Below are 15,583 nucleotides of genomic sequence, written 5' to 3'. Positions count from 1 at the left end.
TGGGGGGCACTAAAGTGGGCTGCTGTGGGGTGGGGAAGCACTCAGCAGCCCCAGCCACACAACCACACTGCCGGGAAGCTCAGAGCACCGGCGGCTGCCAGGGGAGCCCGTGGCTCTTGTGCTGTGCGAGGGGATGTGGCGGCAGGAGGTGCTGGTGGGATCGTCCTCAGATGGGGTTTGGAGACCCTCTGCCTCTCCTCCTCTCCATGGGATGCTGCTGGGATGGGTGCCCGGTCACTGCCTCGTCTCCTGCCCAGAAAGCAGCCAGTGTAGGTGCCTTATTTTCCGCTGCTGCTGACGAGCCTGGCTGGCTCCCCCCTCAGCAGTAACCACGGTGCTCTCGCTGTGGCAGCGTCGCCTCCGAGAGGTGCTGAAGAAGCAGGCTGGAAGAGCCCTGAGTTCCCACAGACCCAAATTCCTCCCTGCTCACTCCGGATTGAGGGCACGGGATGTTTCCTGCACCCCGGCAGCCTCAGACCGCCAGTCCCAGGGCTGCCTCCCCCTGCTTGCGGTGGCTCCCAGAGCTTCGAAGGAAGATCTCCAGCTTGTGGCTCAGCCCAGCTCCACAGCGAGGGCACGTCCCAGCTCTGCACCCACTGGTGTGGTTTAGGTGCCCAACTTTCCAGAACTGTGGGAGCCGCACACGGCATCGTCTCACTTCCCACGGGACAGAAGCACCTCCGTGCACACATCCCTTCGGAAATGGATCTCATGCTTCCCAGTTGTTCTTTTTTTTTCTTATCTTTGCCACGTGTGCCAACCGCTGAGGGTGCTTTAGAGAGGTGAAGAGCAGAGGAGGTGCCTGTGGACAGATGATGACTGCTCAGAAAAACACTGGATGCTTTCTTTGGGGCAAGAAAGACTTTTACTGTGTGTCTGTACAGTGTCTGGCACGGTGGGACCCTTTGCTGGGACTGACGGGAGCTGCCCTACGGTGAATAAGTCACCACGAATTGGAGACCAATATTCAGAATGACGTCTAATTTAATGTATACCATAATTAAACACCATTTCTTCCTACTCGGTGCTGTGTGATCTGTGAATCCTGCCGCAGTGGGAGGTGCTGCTGGGGTGGACGGGGGGGCAGTGGGGACCTGGGGCTCCTGCGGTATGGGCAGTGCCACCCCGCTGCCTCCCTGCGGTTCTGGGGGCCGAGCCCACCAGCTGGGGAGGCAGGAGGGTACACAGAGTTTTGCTCTGAGGCTTTTGGGGGTCTGTGACTGCCAAGAGCTGAGGCTCGGAGCACACCGGTAGCAAAGGGTGGCTCCTCTGCAGACACAGTGCAGGGCTTCGGTTTGAATTGTGTTCAGAAGTGCCTGTGTTTGGCTCGGATCCTGTTTCTTTTCATCATTTGAGTGTGGGCTGCTGTGGGAAGGGCCTTCAGCACAGCGATGTGGTGCTTGCGTTTAGGGCCGGAGCAGGACACCCCAATAGAAACCCTCATTTGGAGTTTCTGTGATTTTTTGCTGCCCCAGATCAAAAACTGGAAGCGCAAAGCTGGAGGAGGATGGAAGGCATGAGGACTGCGTGGTCCCTTTCACAGGGAGCTGGAAGAGACACTCTTTTAGCAAAGTTTGCAGAGAAAAGATGCAGGATTTACGCTCTAAAATCCCCACTGCCCTCCCTGCTCAGCAATTCCCTTTTGATGCAGCTGAGAGCTGAGGCTCCAAGGGGGCAGCGCCTGTTGGGGTGTGATTTCAGCTCTCTGGCAGATGTGGGCTGAGAGGCACGGGGCTTGGGGTGTGAACAATATGGGTAAAGCATCGCCTGGTAAGTGGTCTCCTATCAGCACTGCTCTGCAGAAAGCCCTGCAGAGAAGGTATGAGAAAATCTCAGGGGGTGGAGGCTCTGAGGGACAACCCCACGGGAGAGGGGCCGGGTGGTGACAGGAGGGAGCAAGCCAAAAGGAACTGGGAAACGGGCACGGGGCACATCCAAACAAAGGCACAGATGGAGAAGGCAGCAACCATGGAGCTGAGAGAGTGTGATAAAGCAGGCAGGATAAAGTCAATAATATGAATATAGCACAAATGATTAAGAAGAGAAAGTGTTTACCCAAGAGGTGTGAATGCACGAAGCTGCCAAAGAGCTGCTTGGGTGCTGTCCCCCACCCCTGGGGACCAACAGGCCGGGAGGAAGGCAGCGTGATGGTTTGCAGGATGCTGTGGGCGCTCTTACAAATGTGATCACTGCAAGGGGAAGGTTTCCAAGATGCGGGTTTAACCTCCAGCTGAGAGAGGTATTGCCCCAAACTCCCTGAGCAGCCTCTGCTGCCACTGCCTGGGGCTGGAGCCCTGCCTGGCCCACACCTCGCCCAGTGCCCCAGCTCCTGCTACACCCTGTGCTGCTGGGAAGTACCACTTGGCTGGGAAATGCCACTTAACGGCAAAGGAGGCTCCTGCAGGGCGTTTTTTTTTTCCTCCTGTTGCTGTTGGGGCTGTGTTTGGTGACAGTTGTCATGTAGCAAAGCGCAGACACCTACCAGAAGCATGGCAAAGCTCCTTTACTAGCAGTGCAGTTTTACAAGGCTGGGTGATAATCCTGCAGACCAAAGCTGTTTTACAGGGGAATTCCAGCACGTGAGGCTCCATGGGCTGCCACGAGGCTTTACAGGTCTGCTTCATACCCGTAACAGCCCGCGGCCTCCTTCATCTCAGAGTGAAGCCGCATCACTGGAGGTAACTTAAAGTGCAAAGGAAAATCCCTCCCTCCCTGATCCCAGGACTATCAACTCCAGGCTGTTTTGGCTCTCCACAGCACGAGGACCGCTTGCTGTGTTTGTGCTCCTTTCCCGGCCAGGGCACACAGGCTGCAGGGATGGGGCTGGAGGGACCCCAGGGTGCGGAGGTGGGATGCAGGAGGGCTGTAATTGAGCGTGGCTTCTCCTTTAGCTCCGGAGGAGAGCGCAGCCTGCTGCCAACTGCCAGAGACCCCTGCTCTTTGCACTGCAGCACGCTGCCTGCAAAGCCACTGGGTCATACCCCGGTTAGTGCTGCCCTCGCCGTGTTACGGCTTTATCAGATGGCGAGCACGAGCCCTCTGTGTGGGGCTGTGGTGGGGAGCGGGGCTGCTGGCCCTTATCACCCCTGTGATCGTGGGCAGGACAGAGCCAGGGAAACCCTGACCATGGCCAAAGCCTGCATGCCGGAGGGTCGGGGTGCCCCGGTGCTGAATCCTCACGTGCGTGACCCCTGGCCCTGAGCGGGTGGCTTGCTAGGGAAAGCCCCAGCATCCCTGCAGAGGAGCCACCGAGCTGCTGGCCACAGAGGCAACAGGATGGACACCGAAATGCAGAGAAGCTATTTCAGCAACGCCAGAAATGCTGCTTGGCACACACGTAGAAGCAATGCCAGGTTGCACAAGAGCGCCTGGCTCAAAATGTGCCGTCTTTCCAGACTTGCTCTGCCAGTCCAGCCAGACGGCCGCATCTGCTGGAAACCTGGGCAGGAAAACCAGGGCTGTGAACCCCGCAGCCTGGGCACTGCCGCCCCGCGTGACGCTCGGAAAGGAGCCACCACCCTTTGAAGTCCCTGCATGGACTTGGTTGGGTGGCAGCAGTTTGTCGAGCACACCGGGAGGACGGTGGAGCTTGCCGGCGCTGTCTGCATGCGTTGCTGGATCCCTGGGCACAGGTATGTAGAGCTCGAGGGGTTTTTGTGGCAGGCAGGAGGCAGCTCTGGCAGCATGCACTGATCCCATGCCCCTCCAACGTGGAGTTTCTGCAGTGGGTTTGCAGGAGGTCTTCAAAGCCTGTGAAAATGTGCAAGGGTTTGATGGGGAAAGACAGGTTGTGAAGATCTCTGTCAGCAGCCAAAGAAAACATCAATCCCTGCTGCTCCAGCATGTCCCCCATTGCTCATTTTACCTGAGGACCTGCAAATCCGGGGGCTCCTTGGTCTGTAGACACCTTGGAAGCGTTGAAATGCCAGCAGGTCCAGCACAGGGCCAAGGAGAGGTCTGCTCTGCCACCAAGGGCTCAGCAGAGCCAGGAATGGGAGCACTACAGCTTCAGGGGAGAGCTCTGACATTTGCCTTTATTTCTTCAACCCAGGGATCAAACTTACAAGTGAAAAACCTCAACGTGCACCACAGAGCTGCCCCAGCCCAATATTGGTTTTAATGCAGAACCACACAAAATGTGAACCTCAGAATTTTTATCTTCTCCTTCCAGGAACTTTGGTTTTTACTCGTATATCCTGCAAAATTAATTCTCCTTTCTGTAATTAATATGATGCTCAAATGGATTCTTAATTACATATAAATCACAAATCTACACACTCAACTGCTATGCTTTTCAAGTAATAAAAGAGATCATTTGTCTTCCTCAGATGAACAGAGACCAGCTAGCACACCATTTCCCCTTTTATGAAGAATTCATTTGCTTTAGAAAGAAAGTCCTTTAAAAAAAAAAAACTTTGCAAGGATTTCTTGAATAGGGGATCAAAGCTCCCACACTGCTGGAAACCATTTTTGCTAAATAAGATGTGGGTAAAGGGGGAAAAAAAAAGTAAAAGTTTTTTGGTAGTGACTGGGATTACAGCACCCTCGGGAGGGACAAGGATGTGGGGTCAAGAAGTTGTGACCAGGTTAGCAACACAGGGAACAGAAGGAGGAGACAAAAGAACAGAAAGTGGAAATGGACAGATGAATGAGGGAGCATGTTTCTTTGCCGAAAGAGAATAGATGCAACATCAATTCATACTGGGAGCTAAAGGACAAGGGCCTGTTAATGGATTGGGGGACACAGCAGGGATCAGAGGTCACGAGTGCGCTCAGCCAGGCTAATTGACTGTTATGTGCATATTAGTGATGATAATTTAGTAGGATAGTGGGACGTGGGGAGCAGATATGCAGAAGTGCCACTGACAAATGCTGTCCTGTGTTACACCAGTTAAAAAAGCATATAAAAAAAGAGATACTGGCCTCAGTGGGCTTTCCTCTGGAAGGGATGCCACAGCTATAGGTGACCATTCCTGACTGTGCATGCAGTGAACTAAATCACTGCAGTTTCAGAACTACAGAACTAAATTCTGTAGTTTTTACTTCGTTCCTACCTGTGGGGCGTGGCCCCGTGCCCTGACTGACATTGAAGAGAGACGTCTGATGAACTCGTGGGGACCCTGCCAGCTGCTTTGGCTGCCCATGCTCCTATTCTGCAGTGGCTTTACATGAGCCAGATATGGGATCAGTTTTGGGGGTCAGGAGGGGTTTTGAACAGAATTATGTGGAGCCAAGACCCAGTCCGGCAAGCTCCGATGATAAGACAGGACTGTCCTGGTACATGATGCTGCTTGAAATGCTTAAACCCTGCAACAGCAGTGGGCTGAGTACCCTGTACACCCCACCCACACACCCTGCAAAACCCTTGCTGGTCATCTGCTGTCAGCGCTGACTTGGCAATTAGTGCCAAGTAATTGATAGAGCAGCACCAGGGAAGCAAAGCTAAGCCCGCTGCTGTGACAAGAGCACTTTTGCTTTGCATTCATTCAGATTGTTCTGACTTTGTATTTCACCAACTTCTCCCTTTTGCCCTCGTGCACAACATGGCCCCTCGCAGCCCCAATCCTGGTGCTGGCCTCGCCGTCAGGGCAGATCGACCTCGTGGAGAGGCGGCTTGGTGCCAGGAGTTGGGAATGTGCTTCTGGTGCTGCTCCTGCCAGAGGGTCCCTGTCCCACCTCGGTGCAGAGCTCCTTTGCCCAGCCACAAAAGCACTTCCCAGTCGATTGATGAAGAGAGCATTTCCCGTTTCCTCACTCTTGAATCTGCTGACAGCATCTCTTGGGGAGTGATGGATACTGGAGGTGATTTATAGTTCTTTGTTACACAAATTCCTCCACATTCTTCCCCATCCTTGCACAGCAACCATTAGCCACCTCTCCCAGCAGAAAACCAAGAGCCTCAGCCCAGGATTGGCCCTGAAGGACGCGGCTTCGTCTCTCTTCTGTGCTGGCTTTACTCACTTTGCATGCACAGGTGGCAGCGGCTGGACATGGACACCAACGAGGGACACAGCAGTGGTGGAGCTCTGTGCCCACCCGCAGTTTCTGTGCGTCTGCTTACATCCCCTCTGCTAGGAAGTCAGAAGTTTGGCAAAGGAAAAGTGCTATAAATCAGGCAGATACGGACTGTGGGGAGAATCTCGTTTATGCCATTTTTCATCTCAAAGCTTGTAATTAAAGTAGTGAATGTTACAGGAAGAACAACCGTTGCCTGTATGTCTTGGGGCTCTCAGACTTCGGTAATGTAGATGTTTGGCCCTTGAGAATTTTATTACATGAAATAGTTTTTGTAATGCTGATGTTATGTTGCTTAATTGGATTTGTTTGTTCTGCCTCAAGAACACCAGGCACGGTATCAGTAGTTTGATCTGATACAGAGTACAAGGAGACTTACCTTTACTACTCTGCCTCTCAGTTTATCATAATGAATAAATAGATTAATTAAATGAGTTCTGATCTTTCTCTGATTGTCCTGAACAGCTGAGCCAGTTGCTCTCTTGCTCCTATCTTTGCCTCTAAAATTATTTCTTTAAGCACAGTTGCATGCATGTGAAGCTGTATTGCATCAGTGTACATCAAGGATTAAACAAATAACCTGCATGTGCCTGACTTCAGTTTAGTTGTCACTGGAACTCCTGAGGTGCTTCACGTCAAATGCACACAGAAATCTTTGTCAGCGTGGGTCTTAAAATGGGTCTTAAAATCAAGAGGCTAGTGAAGATTTGAGCCCCCCATATTTTTGACTGCAATGGATTTAAATCAGACCAAGAGAAACATTCTTAAACTTTCACAGAGCAAGGCAGAGCCACTTGTAGCAGATCACAAAGGGACTTCCCAGTCAATTGATGAAGAGAATGTAAAACCAGGGACGATCCTGACAATGAAAAGGTCAGAACATGTTAATAAACCACTGGTTTTCCTCCTCAGAAATACCTAGGGCCCAAGTTTACATCCCTGGGAGGCAGCGTGTTTGTGCCCAGCGGAGCTGATAATCTGTGCTTGCTGGCACTGTGATTGATAGAAGAGCGATTCCCCCGTCAGCCCTTTGAGACCAGCTAATGATACTGTAAATCATGAAAGCGCAGACACGCACGAACAAAAACTTCTTATAAAAGCTTTTGTCCTTTCATTTAAATGAGCTGTGCCTTTAAAATAGGTGCAGCAGTCAGTGTAATTAACTTGCCATCAGGAATACACAAAAGCACAAAATGCCGCGATGAGCCTATAAAGATGTAGAACAGTTTTACGGCTCATATACCAGATTCGGTATTTCTGATCCGTTTACATATCACGCAGGTGACTGAAGCCTTGAGCGATGCTTGAAATTGCTCCAGGAAGTAAATATATGGGTTTCGCACAGTTTTCCTTATTCCCCCCTCCCACCCAAAGCTGTGTCGTGCTTGTAAATACTGAGGGAAAGTGTGCATGTGGTTGGATCACACTTAGAATTATGGGAGAAAAAAAAAAAAAAAAAAAAGAAAACAAACAAAAAAGAAAACAAAAAACAGGCGGGGCCTGGCCGGGCCCGTTGCTATGGGCCCGTTGCTATGGGCCCCGCGCCCCGGAAGTGCCTTGTGCTTCCGGCCGGGCGGCAGCATGGAGGCGCAGGAGCTGTTTCGCCGCCTGGGCGCCGGGGCCCGTTTCGATGTGCGGCGCTTCGGGCGCGACGCGAGGCGCTTCGGGGTGCGGGGCTCGGCGGGGGAACCCCCGGGGGAGCCTCGGGGGGTTGGGGCCGGGCCCTGGGGCTGCTCCCGGCCCGTCCCGGCCCCGCGGCAGGGCCCGGTCCCGCCGCGGCCTGGCGGCGCTGGGCGCCCCGTCAGCGTTTTCCCCTCTGCTGCCCGCAGGTGATAAAGGGGGGCGGCGGCGGCGGCTGCTCGCAGGGGGGCCTCGACTTCTTCGGGAGCAAGGAGGGAGCCCCTCAGGGGTCTGCGGAGCGAGGAGGGTTGCTGGAGGAGGATGGAGCAGGGGAGAAAGGCGAGGAGGTGCCGGGGAAGAGAAAAAGAACGGCAGAAAATGGAAGAGGGAAGAGAAAAAGGAAAAAGATGCAAGGTATTTGTGTATGCATACATGCGGTGGAGTGCCTTGACAGAGTTTGTGCTTCTTGTTTGAGTTTACTTTAAATCTGCAGGTACCGTAAGTCACTTTACTCTGAAAAAAAAAAAAAAGAGACTTCAGGGTACTTCAGCTGTGTTGTATCAGAGCTGATAATCGTTTGGGCCATGTTACAATATTAAGGCATGGGGATGTGATTACTGTTCTTTAACTAAGGTGCGAATTAGACAAAAATGGTTTTGAGTTGTCCTTTTTTTACCATGTAATTTTTTTTTATTACATTTCACTAACAGAAAGTTTGTTTCTTCAAACCTCTAGAAGCAGCGTCAATTCCAGAGCTGTCAGAAAATAATGGAATAATGTGGATGTCCTCGCTGGAAGCAAAAATCAAAGGCACAAAAGACAAAAAACCTACCGCGGAAAAGCTTGAGCGCTTGAGAAGAGAAAAGGTAGGACCCCAGCATTCTAACGTAGCCACTGATTATCTGCTTTCTGTGGGTGTTTCATCTGAAGTTGGTGCTCACTTCTGGCAGTTCCCCTTGGGAGGAGGGTGACTGAGTCTGGGAAAGTAATCAGAAGATTAATCCGTATGTATTTAGTTTTATGCTGTGAAAATAAAAAGTTTGCCTCCTGCCTTTCAGATAAACCGCTTCAGAAATCAGCACAAGATTAATGTTCAAGGTACAGATCTTCCTGACCCAATTGCCACGTTTGAACAACTCCAAAAGGAGTACAAAATCCACCCCAAAATCATGGAGAACGTCCGAGCTGCTGGCTTCCAGGTCCCAACACCAATCCAGATGCAGGCCATTCCCGTCATGCTTCATGTAAGCCTTCTGGTATCGCGTGTCGTTAAGAGACATCCAGTGCACCATGGTTCAAAATGCCCTTGTTATAAGACTTTTTTTATTTGTGCTTTTACTAAGGTATTTGGGGTTGGTTTGTAGCATTAACCTTTACATGCATGTGACTTTTTTTTTTTGGTTTTATGTTTGTTTTTTTTTCTAGTAAAATAACGCCCTTTTCTCTTGTAGGGGCGGGAACTCCTAGCTTCTGCTCCTACCGGGTCTGGAAAAACACTGGCATTTTGTATTCCTCTCTTAACACACCTGAAACAACCTATGAACAAAGGATTCAGAGCTCTGATCATAGCGCCTACCCGAGAACTTGCTAGCCAGGTGTGTGCTGTGGGGAAAGGGTTGTCATATTTGTGTATTTGTATGTTTATTATGCTAAGAAGACTGGACAGCTCTCTCTAATGCTGAAATCTGCGTGATGTTTGAAACTGTTCCTTCAGGAATGCCTGTTTGTTTGTTTTTTTCTGGTTTCAAAGCTGATCAGCTTCTGTAAATGTAGTCTGTGTTGCTGTCTTCTCAGACACATCGGGAGCTGGTGAAGTTGGCTGAGGGGACAGGCTTCAGGATACACATGATCCAGAAGGCAGTTGAAGCAGCGAAGAAGTTTGGGCCCAAGTCATCTAAGAAATTTGGTAATTGTTTTCCCTACTGAAGTGCGTTCTGAAAACATAAGAAGTGTCCCTGACTTTTCTGGGTTGTGTGGTTGTGAGGAGATTGGTTAATACCACCCAAGTCATGTAATCATTGCTCAATGCTTAAAAAAAACAGGTAGATTTCATGGAAGAAATAGGAAGTGAGCCTGACAGAAGAACTTTGCCAAGTTGTAGGCTTAATAAAAGGCGAACATCACAGAATATAGGGCTCTGAAGGAGAGCACGGTAGAATGATTTTTGTATCTAAACTATTCCTGATTGATTTTAAGAACCATTTACATAAAGTCTTGAGGTGAGAGAAAAATCCACGACTTTTTTGCAATATCTTCTGCTGCTTAAATACTCCCCCAAATGAACTGCAACAATGAAGTGCCTTGTCCTAACCCCAAACCAACAAACCTCTGTCAGATTGGCTTGGAAAATGATTCTTAACATTCTTTTTAAAGTCCACGTCTCATCTAATGCTTTGGTTGTTTATTTATTTATTTTTTTTTCCTTTAGATATACTAGTTACTACTCCAAACAGACTCATTTATTTGTTGAAACAGGATCCTCCAGCAATAGACTTGACCAGGTAGGGAGAATCTTTATCATATCCGGCTTTGCTGCTAGCTTTGCCACTTAAAAGTGTATGTGTGCGTAATTCTTGTGTCTTTGATGACTGTTTAGAACTTTTGCCTTCTCTGCAAGTGACTCTTACTGAAAAGAAACCCTCTTTGTTCCTAGTGTGGAGTGGCTGGTGGTGGATGAGTCCGACAAACTGTTTGAAGATGGGAAGACGGGATTCCGAGACCAGCTGGCCTCTATCTTCCTGGCGTGCACGTCCCACGTTGTGAAAAGGGCCTTGTTCAGTGCAACCTTTGCACGGGATGTGGAGGAATGGTGTAAACTCCACCTCGACAGTGTTGTTCTGGTGTCTGTTGGAGCAAGGTAGGTGTGCAGTTGTGCTCTGTCTCTCTCATGCTTTTTTCCTTTCTTGGGTGACCTATTTCCTTTCTTCGTCTCACCAGCCTGCTTGGTGTGTGTTGTTAACCTTAGTACTACAGGCTCTTTGTCTCAAGATTTGTTTACGCATATAGATCTCTCTCGCACACTAGGGAAAATGTTGTTTGCCCATTCTTTTGTCATCAAATAAACTTTGGGAGTGTGTACTGGTGAAATAAGCCATGCAGTGTTTCTCACCCACCAGGTAAAATACATGTGTATGATTTTGTTTTCTGGTTTCAGAAACTCTGCAGCGGAGACAGTAGAACAAGAGCTGTTGTTTGTTGGATCTGAGACAGGAAAACTAACGGCAATGAGAGAGCTTGTTAAAAAGGTATTTTGGAGTGATCGAGCACATCTTGCGTACTTCTGAGCCAAGCCATGTGTCTGTCAGGAACATGTAATTCCCTAGGTCAAAGGCTTCTATGTGGTATATGCTAAAGAGCATCCAAGACTGTATAAGAGGAATAGAAATTACTCTCCCTGTGAAAACTGAGAGGGTTCCCTCTTCTTGCTTATATGTTTGAGTCTTGGGAGCGTTTTGTATTAATGGTCTGCTTAATTTTAGTTGGCAGTGAGTAGGATTGCTTACCTAGGGAGGGGAACAAAAAAAAGTTTCTGTGGATTAAAATGCAGCCTGATGATTAAGTGAAGACTGATTCAAAAGTACTGGGGTTGAACGTGCTTATATCTGACTCCCAAAGATTTTTGCTGGTTAGAAAAGAAATAGTTATCCTCTAAAATGTAAAATACTGGGGCTAACTAGGTCTGTAGTGACGTAGTCTGCAACCAAGAACAGTAGAAAAAGGACTTGAACCTTATACAACTTACTATTTTGCAGGGTTTTTCTCCTCCAGTACTTGTTTTTGTGCAGTCTATTGAGAGGGCTAAAGAGCTTTTCCATGAACTGATTTATGAAGGCATCAATGTGGATGTCATCCATGCAGACAAAACTCAGCAACAGGTAGGAGGATATAACTTCTTTTCTTTTTAATTTTTTATGATACTTGACAACACCTGTTTTTTAACCTTTCTTTCTAATGTTGTTGCAGGTAAGTTTGACAGTAATTTACTGCAGGTTTTGGTTGAGAGGTTTGGTTTTGCTTGTTCACATGACACCTTTTAGGAAGTAAATTCATCTCCTTTCTTGGACTTCTAATCAGACTGTTCCCAAGTATGTTTCTTTTCTTTCCTTAGAGAGATAACGTAGTACACGGTTTCAGATCTGGGAAGATCTGGGTGCTCATCTGCACAGCCTTACTAGCTCGAGGGATTGACTTCAAAGGAGTAAATATGGTCATTAATTACGATTTGCCAACAAGTGCAGTGGAGTACATCCATCGGATAGGTGAGTGCTTGTTCACAGAGTGTGTCCTTTTTCTTAGTTCTTAAATCTTTAATGGAGATTCTCCTGTGCAAAAGTGAAAATCGTAGAACCAAGACTCCTCTGTTGCTATAGCACTAGCTCACTAGAGCTAGTTTTACCTGGCCTCAACTTTCAGTAAAACTGAGGTTGTTTTTTTTCAAGCTTCTATGAACCTTGGACACTTGATTCTTTCAGATGTGTGCTTTTGTGCAGTAGAAACAATCTTTGGGGATCAGCTGCTTCGTAGTATGCTTAGTATATTAACATCATATGCTGGGAGGCTGGGGCTGTGAAGAGGAATAGAATAAAGAAAGGTATTTGAAGTAAAATCTCTTCTACTCTGTTAAATTTGTTTGACAGGTCGTACAGGAAGAGCAGGGCACACGGGAAAAGCAGTCACTTTCTTTACAGAAGATGATAAACCTTTATTACGAAGGTAAATCAAAAATGATACAGCAAAAATCCGCGTTACGTTTTGTATAGTGTATTATTGAACCGTAGGGTTCTGTCTGGTCCATGGGACCTTCTTCTCTCTTCTCCAATCGCTTACTGCCAGAGTTAATCTCTTCCCTTCTTTCCTTTCCAGTATAGCTAACGTTATTCAGCGAGCTGGCTGTCCTGTGCCCAGCTACATAAAACATTTTCCCAAACTTCAGAGGTACGTTCATTTGAGTAGTTTATGATTTGTCGTCCATTTCAAAAGCTTGCATGAGGGGTGCTTGGGATAAAAGGGTTGCAAAAGGTACAGTTCACCGGCAAAAGGAATTTTAGATGGGGGTGGTGTTTTAAGCAGTTAACTCCAGGAAAAACATGAGCTCCCTGAAATATGCCCTAGATTGCCTAGGCTCACAGTTAGGAATCAGACTTCTGACACGTTGAAAAAGTTACCTTAAAATAATGTAGGGGTGTATGCATATAGATAGATTTATAATTAGTGCTTTGTAATGTTTTTTTTTGTGCAGAACTGATTAACTTGTAATAGTTTTCAAAGTTAGAAATCTGTGTCTTAAACATAAAACCTGTGTCTTAAAATAAAGTTGGAATATCATGGAGATGAAGTCATGGATCAATGAAGATATGGTAAATGTCATGGATAAGTAGCTGAACTGATCTTGGAATAAACACTGAAAATACCTTCAGACCTGTAAATCCCTAACAACCAGTACAGGTTTTCATTGTCTGTTTTATTTACTTTGAATATTAATGTTTGTCTGTTGAAGACACTTAATCCTTCTTCACTAAATATTGTTCTCAGCAAAGAAAAGAAGAAATTCATTAAGAAACCACTAACGAGAGAAGCAATTTGTACCACTCCTCAGTGCTTCTTAAAAAAGAAGAAAAGTAAAAAGTAAGTTTTTTTTTTTTTTTTTTTTCCTCCTTTCAAGATGGCTTTTCTACAGGAAAGGCAAGCGAGCTTCCTCCGCAGTAACCAACATCTTGTTTGAACGCACCACTGAGTCATAATGCTTGTAGTGATGGTGAAGTTTTAGTGTCAGTATCTGCTTACTGGAGCTTGGATAAATGCCATCAGTTCACCTTATGTGGTGCCACATGAGGCGGCAGCATTTCAGGCAGCTCTGTAACGAGCTGAGTTTCAACCACCGGCTGTAAAGCCAGACTTCAGACTAGCAGTCCTAGCAGAATGCTAGACCTTACCTGCTCCTCTTCTGGCTAAGGGCTGGCTTTCTTTTAGTGCATGAATTGTTAATACAAAAAATAGATCTTAAATTGTAATGACTAGAGCTCCCAGAATTAGGCTGTCTGGGGTGCAGCGGTTCAGTGTGGTGGACAGTGGTTGTGAAGAGCACAATTACGTGTGCTGCAGACTTGCAACTGAAGGATTTATGTTCAGTTGCAGTAAAACATAAAAAGACTGATGTCTGGGATGTCGCTACGTACTTTTTTTTTCCATATGCAATGTTCAGCTGTCTTAATCTCCAATGTGTTTCTTGTAGGGGAACTGCAAAGGAGAACATTATGGAAAAAAAGAAAGCTAACCAAGTTACAGATGCTGGGAAGTTAAAGACTGCTTCAAAAAGCTGAGCAGTGACTGCTCTTGAGCTGGGACTGATGCCCCAGTCCACGCTGAAGAACAGAAGAACGAAGGTGATGGCAAAGGGGAAGGGAAATGTTTACATGCAAGAAAGTATCTACTGAAATGCCTGCAGAGGATTCCTGAATGCTTCTTATAGAAGCTGGACAATGTGGTCTTGCCATAAATACCTTATGTTTCTGAACGATAGTTCAAAAATAACATCCGTTACTGTCACTTAGTTTTGCATTGCTAGTTGGAAATACTGTTAGTTTTGTGGTCAGGTGATCCCTAATAAATTTGCAGAAGACACGGTGAACATTTTTTTTTTTTTATAAAACAGACAAAAAAATACACCACCATGTGGAAGTAAAGTCTCCGTTCATACTACTTTTGAAATATCTAATAAGCAAAAAATGACTTTGTTTTTTACGTGCCTATAACTCCAACTAACTTTGTGTTATTTCATATTTAAGCCTCAGAACAGAATAAATAAGGTCATTGAATACTTTAATACAGAGACTTGTTTATATAACCTTGATGGGACAAGTCTGCATACATTATTCCTCATTCTGCTGTGTAAAAAGGTCAGGCTCCACCTACCTCATCTGTGTTCTTAGTCCTCCTTGTCGTGTCAGAAGTCCAGTAATGCAGGAATGGCTTCTCCTTTGCAACTATAATTCTTTAAGCAAACAGTCCTGTTAGTATTGTCGTTTTCTCATACTTAATCCATTTTGGAAATGGATTCCAGCTCTGTTTAAATCACTTATAGCAGAGTACTCTTAATTGTTTATTCAGACAGAGCTTGCTAAATACATTAAAGTTTAATAAGAAAAGCTAAATTGCTTTCACTTTGTCTGCAGGATTGCACCTTATATTTGGGTTACACAGGAAACACCTTCATTTTGACATCTATGAATGAATTTGCCTGTGTATCTAACTAAAACTTCAGTCATATGTTCTCATAAATACCAAGTCATTTGCTGCAAGGTAATGATGATAGATGGGATGTGGAATATATATTACAATTTGAGTAAGAAATTGCTTGAAAAGGTACTGCTAACATATATAATGCATGTGCTTATTCTAGTAGTGGCGGGAAGAGGGAAAACAGCTTTTGCTCATGAGCATCTTTTTCTTGCCTAGCTGGGTGTAATTCCAGTTGTGTAGAAAGATGATGACTCTTTGGGGGGATTTGGTTATGAAATCAAAGTTTCAGCTCTCACCTAGATGTTTTGCTCAGACTGGGTTTGATTTTAGTGTTTTCTGACCCTAACCAGTAGCATATTGAAGCTTAAGCACTATGCTGCTTAGAATTTACTCTGTGAAGTACTGAGAAGCTGTCGTGCTGAATAGCTTCTTTGCCTGAGGATAAAGAACAACTCCAGGACTTCCCTGCTTTGTAATGTATTTTTTGGCTGAACTTATTAAGGGAGATGAGCTGCTTCTGCCCAGCTCTGTGGCTAGCTAGTAAATCATGCAGCACCCCAGCAAGCAGGCTTTTGTTTTCCAATACTTCTGAGGATTTTGGCTGGCACGGTTACAAGGTAATAAAGTAACTTCTCCACTGCCCTCCACAGGGCCGGTTGGCACAAGCCTGCTTTTGACTGCATTAAATAGAAAAAGCAGTGCTGGTAGG

At 46.7% G+C, this 15,583-nt stretch overlaps 1 protein-coding gene across 2 annotated transcripts; it reads left to right on the top strand.

Annotated features, from left to right (window-relative positions):
• Nucleotides 1-7,596: 7,596 nt before the first annotated feature.
• Nucleotides 7,597-14,605, top strand: DDX52 (DExD-box helicase 52; the record flags this gene model as incomplete). Of its 2 annotated transcripts, none has more annotated exons than XM_084299739.1 (15): nucleotides 7,597-7,683; nucleotides 7,845-8,049; nucleotides 8,371-8,501; nucleotides 8,694-8,879; nucleotides 9,087-9,230; nucleotides 9,430-9,541; nucleotides 10,064-10,136; nucleotides 10,289-10,492; nucleotides 10,790-10,880; nucleotides 11,388-11,510; nucleotides 11,744-11,894; nucleotides 12,273-12,348; nucleotides 12,499-12,570; nucleotides 13,168-13,260; nucleotides 13,868-14,605. In XM_084299739.1, the coding sequence occupies 15 exons, from the start codon at nucleotides 7,597-7,599 to the stop codon at nucleotides 13,953-13,955; spliced, it is 1,836 nt and encodes a 611-aa protein (XP_084155865.1). In that variant the 3' UTR covers nucleotides 13,956-14,605. The 2 variants fall into 2 exon arrangements, with proteins under 2 accessions (XP_084155865.1, XP_084155866.1); XM_084299740.1 differs by having other exon boundaries at nucleotides 7,608-7,647.
• Nucleotides 14,606-15,583: the final 978 nt, after the last annotated feature.

Source organism: Netta rufina (assembly GCF_964035555.1).
Source record: "Netta rufina genome assembly, chromosome: 21".
NCBI lineage: Eukaryota > Metazoa > Chordata > Aves > Anseriformes > Anatidae > Netta > Netta rufina.
Note: the sequence above shows the minus strand (reverse complement) of the source record. Positions and strands in the feature narration are given on the sequence as shown.